General features: G+C 49.7%; 3 protein-coding genes across 3 annotated transcripts; all 3 read left to right on the top strand.

The window, feature by feature from the left end:
* Positions 1-368: 368 nt before the first annotated feature.
* On the top strand, positions 369-3159 carry RhiXN_08158 (xanthine/uracil permease; the record flags this gene model as incomplete). The annotated part of the gene is made up of 19 exons (XM_043327974.1): positions 369-492; positions 552-558; positions 611-712; positions 770-866; positions 928-1067; positions 1133-1224; positions 1290-1410; positions 1469-1570; positions 1629-1784; positions 1842-1892; positions 1944-2005; positions 2065-2171; positions 2234-2305; positions 2361-2366; positions 2419-2521; positions 2571-2584; positions 2640-2785; positions 2840-2925; positions 2978-3159. The coding sequence occupies 19 exons, from the start codon at positions 369-371 to the stop codon at positions 3157-3159; spliced, it is 1770 nt and encodes a 589-aa protein (XP_043183359.1).
* A 1813-nt stretch (positions 3160-4972) lies between these two features.
* Positions 4973-8688, top strand: RhiXN_08157 (AIG1 domain-containing protein; the record flags this gene model as incomplete). The annotated part of the gene is made up of 5 exons (XM_043327973.1): positions 4973-5006; positions 5996-6573; positions 6633-6991; positions 7053-7899; positions 7954-8688. The coding sequence occupies 5 exons, from the start codon at positions 4973-4975 to the stop codon at positions 8686-8688; spliced, it is 2553 nt and encodes an 850-aa protein (XP_043183358.1).
* A 1034-nt stretch (positions 8689-9722) lies between these two features.
* On the top strand, positions 9723-13468 carry RhiXN_08156 (kinase-like protein; the record flags this gene model as incomplete). The annotated part of the gene is made up of 7 exons (XM_043327972.1): positions 9723-9831; positions 9882-10216; positions 10263-10908; positions 10957-12090; positions 12185-12674; positions 12727-13312; positions 13364-13468. 7 exons carry the CDS (start codon positions 9723-9725, stop codon positions 13466-13468), a joined length of 3405 nt encoding a protein of 1134 aa, XP_043183357.1.
* Between the last annotated feature and the right edge of the window lie 329 nt (positions 13469-13797).

The raw sequence follows: 13797 nt of genomic DNA, 5'->3' as shown, positions 1-13797 counted from the left end.
CTTCTGATCACACCCCGAGCTCCATCGAGCTATGCCTAGCATCGGCTTGGAGTCTAAAAGATATATTAGATGAAATGGCCTCATCAGCGTGCCTGTATCCGAGTGTATCGTCCAATCCCAACCACAGGCAGGTTATCGACCCGCTTACATAAAATGCTTATCGCCTGTTGCTTGATTCTGATTCGGCTTTGCAATTATTCCTTGACAGCCGACCTTCGGCCCTCGGCTCCATTCGATACGATATGGTGCTTCTGTTCTTAAATTCCACTTGGTTTTGCTGCCCACGAATCCACAACTCTCCGCCCTCGTCGATCAGTCCTTGACGAAGTTGGATTGGCTGACTGTTTAACATTACGACTCTGTCAACCATGTCTTATGTGAATGAGCAGCCGGAAGCCACTGCTCCACCATCGGTCGACCGCTTTCGAGGGATTAAGAGATATGGAAAGAAGTTTACGACCAGGGATGGCTGGCTGGGCGACTATGATTTTGGTACGTGAGCGCTCTATGCCAACTGGGCCAATTCGATCTAACGCCTGTGCCATTGCTAGCATGGCTGTAAGATAATACCTTGTGCTACTAGTGTAACTAGAGACTGATCTATGAAAAGTTGTTCGCCTGGCTTGCCGTGGGGCAAGCGCAAGGCCAGCCGTGCTCCCCAGTTTTACGCACTTGATGCCGATTTGCCTATTCTCTTGGCTATGACTTGCGGGTATAGCTTCACCGCGCCTCTACCTCAATTTAATTTACTAATACTATCATCTCGCAGATTTCAACACGCACTTGCTATGCTTGCCGGACTGATTACACCGCCCATCATTTTTTCTTCCGCATTGAACCTCGATGGGAGCACACAAGCTTACATGGTTCGTTTAAAGTCTTTCATTGTGACGTTTATTGAGCACAAGTATTGTTATTGTAGATCAGCGCGTCATTGATCGGATGTGGGATTTTATCCCTAGTTCAAATGTCCCGGCTCCACATCTGGCGCAATTATTACCTCGGGACTGGGTTGATTACGGTCGTCGGAACGAGCTTTGCAACGCTTTCTACAGGATTCTCGGCGAGTAACCGGAGTGCCTCGATAAGTGCTTCATATTAACCTATTCGGAATCTATTAGATATTCAATAGTCTCTACGCCAATGGAACATGTCCGACCACTACGGCCGCGGATGGAACAGTCACCAGAGGACCTTGTCCAGATGCTTATGGGATGTTACTTGGTATGTTTAGAACGAATAATGGCTCTGGTGTATCAAGTAGCTCATCGACCATGTTACTCCCGTAGGAACTTCACTGATTTGTTCTTTCCTTGAAATGGGCATGGCTTTCGTTCCCCCGAAGAAACTCAAAAGAATTTTCCCACCTATCGTGACTGGAACAGTCATTCTCCTAATTGGTGCTTCCCTGTACGCATTATATAGGCTTGCGAAACTTACGGAACAGTATACTCATTGTTGCCTACAGGATCGGAGAGTCAGGTGTTCTCAACTGGGCAGGTGGCTCAAACGATTGCCACCTCCGCCCGGAGACGGGAATATTCCGACTATGTCCGACTATCTTCGCCAAGTGCGTTTTTGTTTTGCCTATCTTATCTTTCTCAAGCGCTTAATTTAATGTTACTCAGACGCCCTCTTCCATGGGGCTCTCCCGAGTTTATCGGTCTCGGATTCTTATCGTTCATCACAATTGTGCTCGTCGAACTGTTTGGGTCCCCGTTCTTGAAGAATGCGAGCATCATTGTTGGTCTGTTGGTTGGGTGCATTGTAGCGGGAGCTGCCGGGTAGGTCCAAATCGCGGAGTTCGGAAAACAGGCCAACTTGATCATGAATGAAACTAGGTACATGGACTCAAGTGCTATTGATCGTGCGCCCGCGATTACATTCCTATGGTACGTTGCTCTCTTTAACTACACTAGCCTAGTTTAATTCTTCGTCTCCAGGGTCAAGACGTTCAAAATCCGGGTTTATCCTCCTGCTATTTTACCCATGCTGGCGGTATATGGTAAGTCCATACCTGATTTCTTTCGCGTACCTTCTTCTCAATTCCTTGTCGAAATCCAGTATCCTTAGCTATGGAAGCAATCGGTGATATTACGGCCAGTGCTGAAGTCTCCCGCGTCGAGGTGGACGGAGAGGTGTTCGATACTAGGATTCAAGGTGGAGTTTTGGTGTGTACAAGCTTTCTTAATTGGTCTACCCGACATTGATTACGATATGTCCTCTTTTTTAGGCTGACGGAATCGGAGGCTTTGTGTCGGCGTTGTTTACTGTGACTCCATTGTCTATTTTTGCGCAGAACAACGTAAGTAGAACAACACTTTCTTCTGTATTGCTTACTGATCCATTGTTTTTATTAGGGTGTGGTAAGATTAACCTACGTACAATTCGCACTTCATTATTTAACTCGGCATTTAGATCGCTATTACTCGGTGTGCCAACCGAACGGCCGGGCGATGGTGCTGCGGATTCTTGATCTTTTTCGGGATCATTGGCAAAATTTCTGGTGTTTTTCTGAGCAGTAAGTTCAAAATGGGAATCTGCAAGTCTACCCACTGACATGATTGCAGTTCCTAACTCTGTGGTAAGCATGTACAGACAAAATTTTGTTTGACTTCAGTGTTTGATATGAGTGGTAGCTTGGCGGTGTGACTACGTTTTTATTCGCCTCGGTCATGGTTTCTGGAATCCGTGTGTTGGCGACTATCAAATGGCAACGCCGAGATCGGTTCATTCTCGCTGCGGCATTCTCCTTTGGGCTTGGAGACTTGCTGGTTCCAGAGTGGTATGTATTACATCCATTATGGCTGTCTTCAATTCATAAACAGATTTTTCTTAGGTACACCCATCTCTTTGACGGAGTAGAAGCAAATTCTGGGCTACAAGGTCTATTCGACTCTATCACCATCGTTCTCAGCACGCCCTGTAAGCATAAAACTCCACCATACTTGAGTATGACCTTAACTTTGCCCTGCAGTCTTGATCGCCGGTGTAGTGGCCGTCATCCTCAATCTTATCATCCCGCCCGAGGTAGAATCCTTATCAAACGTAGTGGAACACGATGTTGTAGTCGAAGCGCAACACGATCGAGAATCGAGCTCGATTGATGAGACTAAAAAGGAAAGGGGCGGAGATGCGGGGCGCGTGACTCTTGAATGAATCATGCATAAATATTGTTTGGTTAGCTGAATAGATACGCAGTTGCTTACCGTCCTATAGGACATTGTTTGATAAAAAAAATAAGCCTTGATCCTCGTTTTGTATAGTTTAACATATTCAATGCACCAATATACTCTCATGCGCATATATGTAGTAGGTCGTGGCACATCTACAGGGAAGTGAGTGCGGAATCTAAATACAATCCAAGTGTTGGTTTATAATTAGTCTTATCGCGAAATCAACTTGATAAAAGTAATAAATATAGTTCTTTCAACGCGTACCGTGAACTCTATTTCAAAGACAGTCCCACAAATTTACGACTCATACTTGATTGGATTGAAGAAATTCTTCAAGCCAAACTCAAAGGCCATGAGAAGATCGAACCCACGCGCATATGCAGGATTGATGGTCACATCTTATCAAGATCACATGCTTAGCTCGTAAAACCCGGAGTATTGGGTAGAGATGAACCTTGTCAAGCAAGGTAATAAAGACCCAGTCCTCATCTCGAGGTATATCTTTTTTGGGGCACACCAATGCCTTTGAACCTGGTGATAGCTTTGCAGTGCAGATAAGCTGCTACATTCTTGATAAACAGCTAGCGCTACTGTGGCTTAACTTAGCCTCCACCCACAAGACCTAGACCAGTGAGGTTTGGGGGACCTTTGTAGCTGAAGGGGTGTGGAAGGGGCATAGAAGTACATGTATGCAACTTAGGTACCACTGGTCTCATTTTGCAGGGTGTTGCACCCAAAGTGCAAGCGTGCTTGGCGGTCTATGGATATGCAAGTGCCGTCACGCTAAACTGGAATTCTTGGCGCATTTGAGTACTGAGGGGGCCTCCCTTATCGCTACAAAAATAAATCAAGTTCAAATAATTTAAGCTATAAGTCAATGGACGTTTTGCGACTTAGCCGGAGCATGTAGCGAGTCACGTGATGACCCGCTTCATGCTGTGTCGACTTGCGTCCGACCTCCTCCACCGTCTGGTCTCATACACACCGAGTGCCGCGGCACGCCTTTACGTGTCGTTTTTATCCCACCCACGAGCCAGACTCGCGGTCGGGCGCCCCCGGTCCACGCGGGGGTTCCCCAACCTCACCGGTCTGCGTCTTGTGGCCGGCGGGGACGGGCGGGCAGAGGATAAGTTTATTTTATGCACTGTCAATGTTTGTATACATATACCGGAGCAACCCCTATGCATATCTTTTTCCCGATATCTTTTAGAATTACTCGAAGGAATTGTATTGGTCGCTGGATGAAGAAAAGCAGGCCCTCAGAATACGTTATTGAGTCAAGCAACCCTTTATGACAGGATTGGAAGTGCTATCAATCAAGGGCCGTTTGATTCAATACATAAGCCGTTAAACCTCGCTGTATTTTTGACGCGCTCTACGTGTGGTACCTGTACTTAGACTTGGAGGACATTCTCGGGCCTTTACTATTTTCACACAATTTTGCTAAGATTTTTGTTCAGATTTGCTCTCGTTAGCGAGGAAGTGCGCATATATACAGTGAAATGTTGCTTGGTGCCAAGTAAAAGCATGCATCCGCGGGTTAGGCAACGGGCGATCGCTGATGCCCGCCTCATGATGCAAGTAACTTGAAAGTGAGAAGTATTCTGACATAGCGGTAGCACATAAGCTTTAGATCAGATTCTTATCTATCAATCGATAGGGAGGACGGCGACTCATCCGTGCCGCGAAGTATTTCCCATTTTGAGCTTATAGTTCATTATCTGCTCCAAACGATACCTCATGGTGTGATATGTATCTTCACATATGCCAGATACGGATGACCAGTGTATTCCCTTATGTTCTTCATCGCACAGCAGCTCCGTTTGGAAGGTATGTGCCAGTATGCATAGAAATGGGGCACGTATTATTTGAATAGGATTGCCTGGTGATTGTGCTGTGACCTACGTATTTCTCAATTTCCCAATCGAAATCTAAGAAGCTCAGGAGCATTTGGGAGCATAACCAGGTACTGCCCATGTTGAAGGAGCCTCTCGAGACCCACAAAACTACGTATTAATGAAGTGATCATATTATCTTTAAAAGCCACTGTGTTTCGAATTTGCCGGACCAGGAAAGTAATGGCTGATTAAGATGCGTGTCAATCTCTGGACACTCAAAGAATGTTATAACGATCATATTGAAACATGGCATTGGCAAGGCTTCCCGAGTTTTATGGGTTTTAGTTGAATACCTCAGTACTCACCCAATGAAGCATAAAGCCCCACCGATACTTACGGAAGGCTACCCGGTTCCAGACGCATCAGCTGGGAATCAGTTGCTTTACGCCCACTGCCTTTTTTAGAGCGATACCAAGATGAAGGAGCCGTGTGTAATTCAGGTGGCTAGGGGTGGTGCGCCAAGTCCGATTGGGCTATAAGATTCGTACTTTTCCATCCCCTACAAAGTCAGTCCCCCCGTCCCATGGTTCAATAGTACGCGCAACACTTGTACCAATAATGCACATTTTCGATTCCAAGAATGCTACGGCAGAAAGGTAAAGGACTCAATACCTATGAGTTATTCCGTGGATATATAACAAAGGCATTCGGATAGCCCGGTACTCCAGCTCCCCAAGTTGAAGACGGATATCACAATCTTACTCATAGGCCACGATATAAAGAAGACAAATTCATTTACTTCGCTATTGATAAACTTAAGTCAAGGAACTGGCCCACTTGACTTAAAAGAGAAAATTTATACAGATCGGAGGCAAGGGAGCGATGATGGTTGCACAACTCCCGAATTACAACCGGTCGTCATATCACTCCCAAATGGCAGTCTCACGATCTTGGCTGCACATTGTTCCGTTGTTCATGCAGGCGAGATTCAAGGAAAACAAGGTCACCTGTCCATTAATGAGGCCCTCAAAGATAGGACATCGCTCGATGCGATTCTTGTCCTGATTGATGGCAGACAGGATCAATTAAGACCCTCCGACGAGTACATGCTCAATGCCTTGGCGACCATCTTTCCGCGTCACATGAATGAAAACGTTGGACTACTGTTGACGAATTGCGATGAAGATAACCTAGAACTGGAGATCAAAAGTCTACCTCCCGTGTTTACTAATTTAAGGAACTGGACGATTCAAGACCCGCTCTCTCTTTCCTCATCGTACCATGCGCAGGAAGGAAAGAAGACTGATCGTGAGCGGAAGAGGCAAATAAGAAAGCTAGAAGACATTTACGATGCAGCAGTTGAAACCTCGAACGAGATTCTAGACTGGATTGACAAGCTTCAAGCCCAGCAAACAAATGATGTGCGCAAAGTACATAATCAGATATACAGGATTGAAGAGCAGTCTGAGTCTATAATCAAAGCAACCGTCAATTACAAGACACAACGTCATAAACTCATTGTCCTGCGTCGAGAACACAATAGGGCCAAAGTGCCAAGAGTGCGTGCATCCATTTGCAGGACAGGGTGCGATTCTATCTAACATTACTATTTATTCAGCATAAGATCACAAGTGAGGCTGAACTAAAACGGGTTGACTCGGAGCTCGCAATTAAGCAAGCCCAAGTTAAGCAGGCTCGCGAAAATCTTCAGCAGCAAGAAGGCCATATTGCCGAGACACGTGCTAATCTATTGGGTCTTATCAAATCCATCGATGAACTATCCCTAGGTATCAAATACGCCGAGTATATTCAATCTACGTTGAGGGCACTCCAATATTACAAAAATCAGACATCTATCCATCATCCTGAAAGCCTTGACACACAAATAAGGCGTTATGAAAAGTATATACAAGTCCTTACATTCCAGGAGTCAGAAGACGTCTCTTTAATTTTGCCTGGTCTAATTCCAATGAAGAGGTGAGTGGGACTCTCTTAGCTCCTATTTGACATTATTAACACTTGACTTGGAATCGTGTAGCGTACTCGGGCTTCCCAAGTCCAAGAAGAGGCTTACCATCCTTCTCGTCGGTGAAACCGGCTGCGGAAAAACCGCGTTCATGTCATTACTACTCAACTTGTTTCATGGCTACGGCCCCTTTGAGCTGGAAGACGAGCATGACGAAGGTGCCGAGTCCGGGTTGAACAAGCAAGAAAGCCAAACTACGGATGCCACCTTGTACACCGTCACCTTGCCGGGTGGCATCGAAATCCAAATACTCGACACCCCCGGGTTGGCGGACACGCGAGGAATTGAACAAGATGAGCAACACAAGGCCAAAATCAACAAGGCCATCCAAGAGTTCGTTGTTGAGATCGATGCAGTTCTCATCATGGCGAACGGTACTACAGAGCGTATGCCTGCGGCTACGAACTACACACTCGGCACTTTGACTTCCCTCTTCCCTTACTCGATCATCGAAAACATTGCGTTTATCTTCACTCACTGCGATTCGTTCACGCGAAACCTTGACAAGGCCAGTCTTCCTGAAACGCTGATAAACTCTAGGCAGTGGACGCTGGAGAACCCGCTCGCGTATCGCAAAAAGTATCAACGCGAGGCTGGGGAGGGTGCATCAGAGAGCACGCTGAAGGAAGGACGAGATCGCCTGGAAACTATATACAAGAAGACGGTTTGCATACTCAACGAATGGCTCATTTGGGTGGAGGGCTGCCAGGCTCAGCCAACTCATGAGATTAACCGATTGTATGAAACAATGCTGAACATCGAATCACGGATCGAATCGGCTATCTCGCTCATCACTAGTATTGGGGAACGTAGAAGAGAGGTTCGGGCTGCTCAGCATAATCTGGAAAATCACCAAACAGTATGTCAACGACGTATCTTTACAAACAGTGTATACTGAGTCGATGTCCGACAGTTCAAGTCTGCGATAGAAGCACTATGTGTCGAAAAGGTTGAGTACTGGGGTCGTGAAGATTCTGAGTTGAAAAATACTTTGTGTATTGCACCCGGTTGCCACCAGAACTGCCATGAGAAGTGCGGGGTTCCTTACACTCTCGACCCAGTCAAACTTGGACGCCATTGCCGGGTGTTTAGGCCGGAGAACGTCAGTTGGCTGTGGAATTGGTTGCAAAGCGCCGATCAGCTCGAGTCTCGCACTTGCAAGGGCTGTTCACACAAGGCCTCGGAGCATCGACACTATAATAACTTGCATGTGAAACGAACAAGACCTCTCCACCCAACCGCCAAGAGTGATCTCGCCGAGGCAGAGACCAAGGAACAGAGACTAGAGATTGCAAAGAAGGCGTGTCAAGAAGAGCTCGACCGAATCCAAGTCGAACTAGACGCAGCTCAAGCCCAAGTCAACAGTCTTGTCGATGATTACAACGCCAAGTCTCTAAGCGGGGACTTTGCGGGGCACATCAACTCTGCGATCCAAATGCTCAACTTGAGGTTGAAAGAACTCGAGTCCAAGTTTGGTACGGAACACGAGCAGGGTGTAGTTCGAGATGCTATCCAAAAGTTCAAGAATAAACTGGAGGTGCTCGGGAAGTCCCAGGGGGAGAAGGGGGGTATGTTGGGTCGTTTCACGGCAAGTGCTAGAGGAGCTGCGAAGGCCGTCTATGACGGGACAAAGAATAAATTCAAGTGAGGTTCTAGCGCCCATATCAAGAAGTATACTTACATGATCATCGGGCCGATCGACACTAAAATGATTTCATTTCATGTATAACCCTGTAGTACCGTCGTGCGTGTATATATAATTCTAAGAAAAATACGACTGCTTCCGTGTTCAAAACATAAATTGGCGAATTGAGAAGCTCAAGGAATATAGGCGCTACTGTGGTGTGACAAGATCCTGATAATTACAACCTTAATATACGCTCCTCGGCCTGAATCAGACTGAAATTAGCCCCAGTCAAATATGAATGTCATTCAGCCACCAGATCTCGAATATCTCTAATATCCCTCACATCACGCTCACCTAACCATTTTATCCGACAGTTCCGACATCCCCTCACTGAGAGAATTGTCCTCAGCCTCTGTCGTGGATTTTACTAGGAATATCCGGCAGATATCTCACGACTTGGGTGCGGTTGAGCCACGTGAGCCCGCATTCAGAGAGCGGGTACAATTGACAGCATGTATTGAACTTCGTTTAAGCTCAGTGATTACTTGAACACACATGTTGTAGAAAGAGTTAGATAAAATAGAATGTATTTATACTATGGAAAGAAACGTTATAATAAGTAAGTAAAGACAGTACACGATACGTGAATATAGAGGTAAGGAGTAGGAGGGGGCCGAAAGGGCCTCCTTATGTGCCTCATATGACCCAGAGGGTCATAACAATTCGTGCTGCGCCTAGTACTGCGCATATAACGATGACTCGACACTTGACTCGGTTACTGCGATGGAACAAACTAGGCTACTGTAGTATTTACACGGTATTTCTACACATGCTTATTCTCAGTTTGCTAACCGTATATCGAGCGGTACCCGAAAATTCATATACAAATCAAATGTACCAGTAGCGAGTCAAGTACCGAGCAGACAGCCATCATTCTGACAGACGCAGGGAGGGTGGTACTGTATTTGGGCTGAAGTAGCTTAGTCATGTATAGTGCACGTGACGGTTGACAAGTGTTTGGAGCTTGCGTGGTGACACTCGACGAGCGATTGGAGATGGCGACGACGGACGAGTTTCCTCGCGGGTTGCACGCACAGGCGCTGAGCACGGTAGCCGAGGACGGAGGAGCGACCACGCCGAGTCACGGGGGCACTGTGAACGCGGGTATGTAATCATAGTGTTTGTGTATGGGCCCCGAGGCTAAGTCGAGCTAGGGCACGAGTACGACATGGCGATATCTCCTGCGCAAGAGGCGGCGGTGGCGGTGGCCGCACCTGCAGCAACTCCGCGGACGAGGAGTGTTAACCCCGCGGCGATTGCGGCTCGGCGACCGGTGTCGATGCCACCGCAGACGTCGGCACAGGCAGCAGCGATCCAGGAGCGGATGTCGGTGGATGAGAACAGAGAGAGGGAAAAGGAGTCCAAGCGAGCAAAGAGCCAGGAAAAGAGCCGAGGCCGAGTACTGGGAGACTATGTGCTGACCAAGACGCTGGGCGCGGGGAGCATGGGCAAGGTCAAGTTGGCCGTCCACACCCCGACGGGCCAGAAGGTGAGCAATTGATTACCAAGACTGACCCCCGCTCACCCCTCGCCAGCTCGCAATCAAGATTGTGCCCCGCGTGTCCACACACAGCTCCTCGACGCCCATGACCGCCTCCCAATTGGCAAAAGCACAGGCCAAAGACGCGAGCAAGGAGATTCGCCACATCCGCGAGGCTGCCCTCTCCATGCTGCTCTATCATCCTTATATCTGCGGCATGCGCGAAATCATCACTCATCCCGGCCACTACTACATGGTCTCCGAATACGTCGACGGTGGCCAAATGTTGGATTACATCATTTCCCACGGCAGACTCAGGGAACGCGCCGCTCGCAAGTTTGCCCGCCAGATCGGTTCCGCCTTGGAGTACTGTCACAAGAACAACGTTGTCCATCGCGATCTCAAGATTGAGAACATCTTGATCTCCCATACTGGCAATATCAAGATTATCGATTTTGGTTTGAGTAACTTGTTCAACCCCGAGGATCACCTCTCCACGTTCTGTGGTAGTCTATACTTTGCCGCCCCCGAGCTGCTCAACGCCAAGGTCTACACTGGTCCCGAGGTCGATGTATGGTCATTTGGAGTCGTCTTGTACGTACTCGTTTGCGGCAAGGTCCCCTTTGATGACCAGTCCATGCCGGCACTCCATGCCAAGATCAAGCGGGGTCTGTTTGACTCGCCAATGTGGTTGTCTCAAGGTGGGCTTGTTATTGCTAGGTGATATTCACTTGCTCACTCTTGCGCAGAATGCAAACACATCCTGTCTCGTATGCTGGTCACCAATCCCGCCGCTCGAGCCCCGCTTTCCGAAGTTCTTAGCCACCCATGGATGATTCGCTCTTATGGACACGCTCCAGATCCCCATCTCCTCGCCCGCGAACCACTTTCGGCATCCGAACTCGACCCAGCCGTGATTCGCGAAATGACCGGATTCGAATTTGGCACTCCCGAACAAATCCACGCCAACCTCGTCGAAGTCCTCAAGAGCGAGCGGTACAAGGTCGCAGTCGAGCGATGGCGCCGCCAAAAAGCCGGCGAGAGCGGAAGCTCCCTGGGCCTCGAGTCCACCCCGGCCGCGACGACCTTGTCCGTGCCCTCGACGGTGGGATCTGGATCCGGGACCGAACCCTCGACGCCCAAGTCGCGCAGCAAGCGGTTCTCCGGGTTCGACTTTTACCGCAAAAAGTTCCTCTCGTCGCCCCCTCCCCCGACTGTCCCCCCGCCCCCGGTCATCCCGCAAGACACGCCGCCGACGGTCGAGCAGCCCGACCCGACGCGTGGTTTCCACCCGCTCATTTCGATTTATTATCTTGTTCGGGAACGAATGGAACGCGAGCGGGTGTACGGGCCTGGTAAATTCGCCTCGTCGCAGCTTTCCCTGGGAGCCGAGGACCCTGTACCGTCGACTTCGACACCCACGACGGCAGCGACGGCGACGAGCAAGTACGCCCAGCCCGTCCCGCGTCTCGCTGCTCCACCCGCATCGCACTTTTCGGGCACGTCCTACGATGCAGGTCCTGTTCCGTCTACTCCGACGTCTGCGGGTCCTGTTCCCCGCGCACGAGCCAAGGATATGGATATCCCGTCGCCCGTCCAGGCTGTATCCCTGTCGTCTGCCCAGGCTCAAGCGCAGGGACCAAATGGACAAGGACAGGGACAAGGGCAAGCACAAGCACAAGGAGGGCAGCCGAGTTTGCCCAAGGCAGCGACGCATCGCCGGTCTCATAGTTTAAGCCAAAAGCCACGCGGGTTCGAGGGCGAGCAAGGTGCGCGCAGTGCGGGTCCTGTGGTGGGCACGTTTAGGCAGGCCGAGCGGATCAGGGAGGAAAGGGAGGAGAGGGATAGCGGGGATGGGTCCAGGCCCACTGACGATGATGCCGGTGAGTACCTATATAACCCAAATTGCGATCTACCCGATTCTTCCTACTTCTTTCATTATCGACGACAAATTCACTGACGCAATGTCATATATAGCTGGCCAAGCTGCCGAACTCGGAGTTCTCCCTCCGCCCGTACCCGAACTGCAGACCCCGCGCGCATCGAGTCTTGCCCGCCGTTTTGGCTCCCTGCTCGGCGGGACGGCCGCGTCCAAGCGCGTTTCGTCGCTCATGGACCGCGACATCGACACCGACGCCAAGTCCGCCAAGTCCGCCGACGTCCCGCACTCGACGCCCATTTCGTCCGGGATGGTCCCGAGCCCGAGCGTAGGCAGCCACCGACGCGCAGCGACCGTCACCGACTCGTCAGTCTCGCCCGCACGTAAACATGAACGCCGCGGGAGCATGCATTCGCCGATTCCGACCCGGACCAATACGGCGAATACGATGCCCGACGTGTTGGAGCGGCCCAAGACGGCCGGGGACGGGTTTGGGAAAAAGGCCGAGCCCAAGGAGGAGGTTAAAGAGGAGAATCAGGAGGGTGGGAAGGAGGATGCCAAGCCTGTTTATCTCAAAGGACTTTTCAGGTGGGTTTCCCATATACATCAACTGGGACTTGGAAACTGAAATGGAGGGCAGTGTGGCTACGACGTCGACGAAACCCGCGAATGTGATCAAAGCGGACATTAAGCGCGTCTTGGACCGGATGCAAGTCCAGCACCGCGAGATTCGAGGCGGGTTCGAGTGCATCCATGTCCCCTCGATCGATCTCAGTTCGTTGTCGACGGCTGCGACGGGCGAAGAGTCTCGTCGGACGATTGTGCGCAAAAGCAGTCGACTGTCGTTTGGGAAAAAGGGCGAGCGGGACGAAAAGAGGCCTATTCCTCCGCCCATTGTCCAGACTGACGAGAAGAAGTCTGCAGTGGAAGACAAGAAGCCCGAAGACAAGGAGAAAGACAAGGAGGGCCCGCCGAGTCGGTCCAGTTTATCGTTTACGCCCAAGGCTGCCAACGATGGACGCACGACCCCGACTGCGCCCGCGAGCGGAGCCGTGTCCCCCACCGCGCCCAGTCCGAGCAGGACCAAGTTTTTGCCCCCCATCCCCCGGGACTTTGCGGAGAAGCAAGCTGCGGCGGCGGGAGGGGTTGTCGAGGCGCCCGAGGATATATGGGAGAACGGGACGACGAATGATTTGTGTGTCCGGTTCGAGATTAGTATCGTTAAAGTGAGTTGCGGGTGGTTGTTATTCGAATAAACGCTAATGGATCTTGTGCAGGTCCCGTTGTTACCGTTGCATGGTATCCAGTTCCGACGTGTGGGCGGAGACGGATGGCAATACCAGATGCTCGCGAGGCGAGTCTTGACCGAGTTGAAGCTGTGAATATTATACCCTCCTCCCTCCACGTTACACCATTTCTAGATCCTCCCATCTAAACCACCAAGTCCAACTCGCGTCCATGTCTTTCTTGCGCTATGTCCGTCCCCTCGCTCTACTTTTCCCTATCTGAGAATAGTCACCTCGGTCTCTTTCATCATCTTTTTTTTTTAACTAGCTAGTCGCAATTGGTTGTCGTCTTTTTACAAGTCGGTTTTAAATACAGTTTTAGTTGTTATTTCCTTTTTTTTGCTTTTTTCTTTTCTTTTTTTTGCTTCTTTTGATAGTGCTGGTGGTCATCGTGTTGATTTTGTTGGAGCAATAATTGGAATGTG

The sequence above is a fragment of the Rhizoctonia solani genome, chromosome 9, assembly GCF_016906535.1.
Source record: "Rhizoctonia solani chromosome 9, complete sequence".
In the NCBI taxonomy this organism is placed as follows: Eukaryota; Fungi; Basidiomycota; class Agaricomycetes; order Cantharellales; family Ceratobasidiaceae; genus Rhizoctonia; species Rhizoctonia solani.
This window is presented reverse-complemented; position numbering and strand designations above follow the sequence as displayed.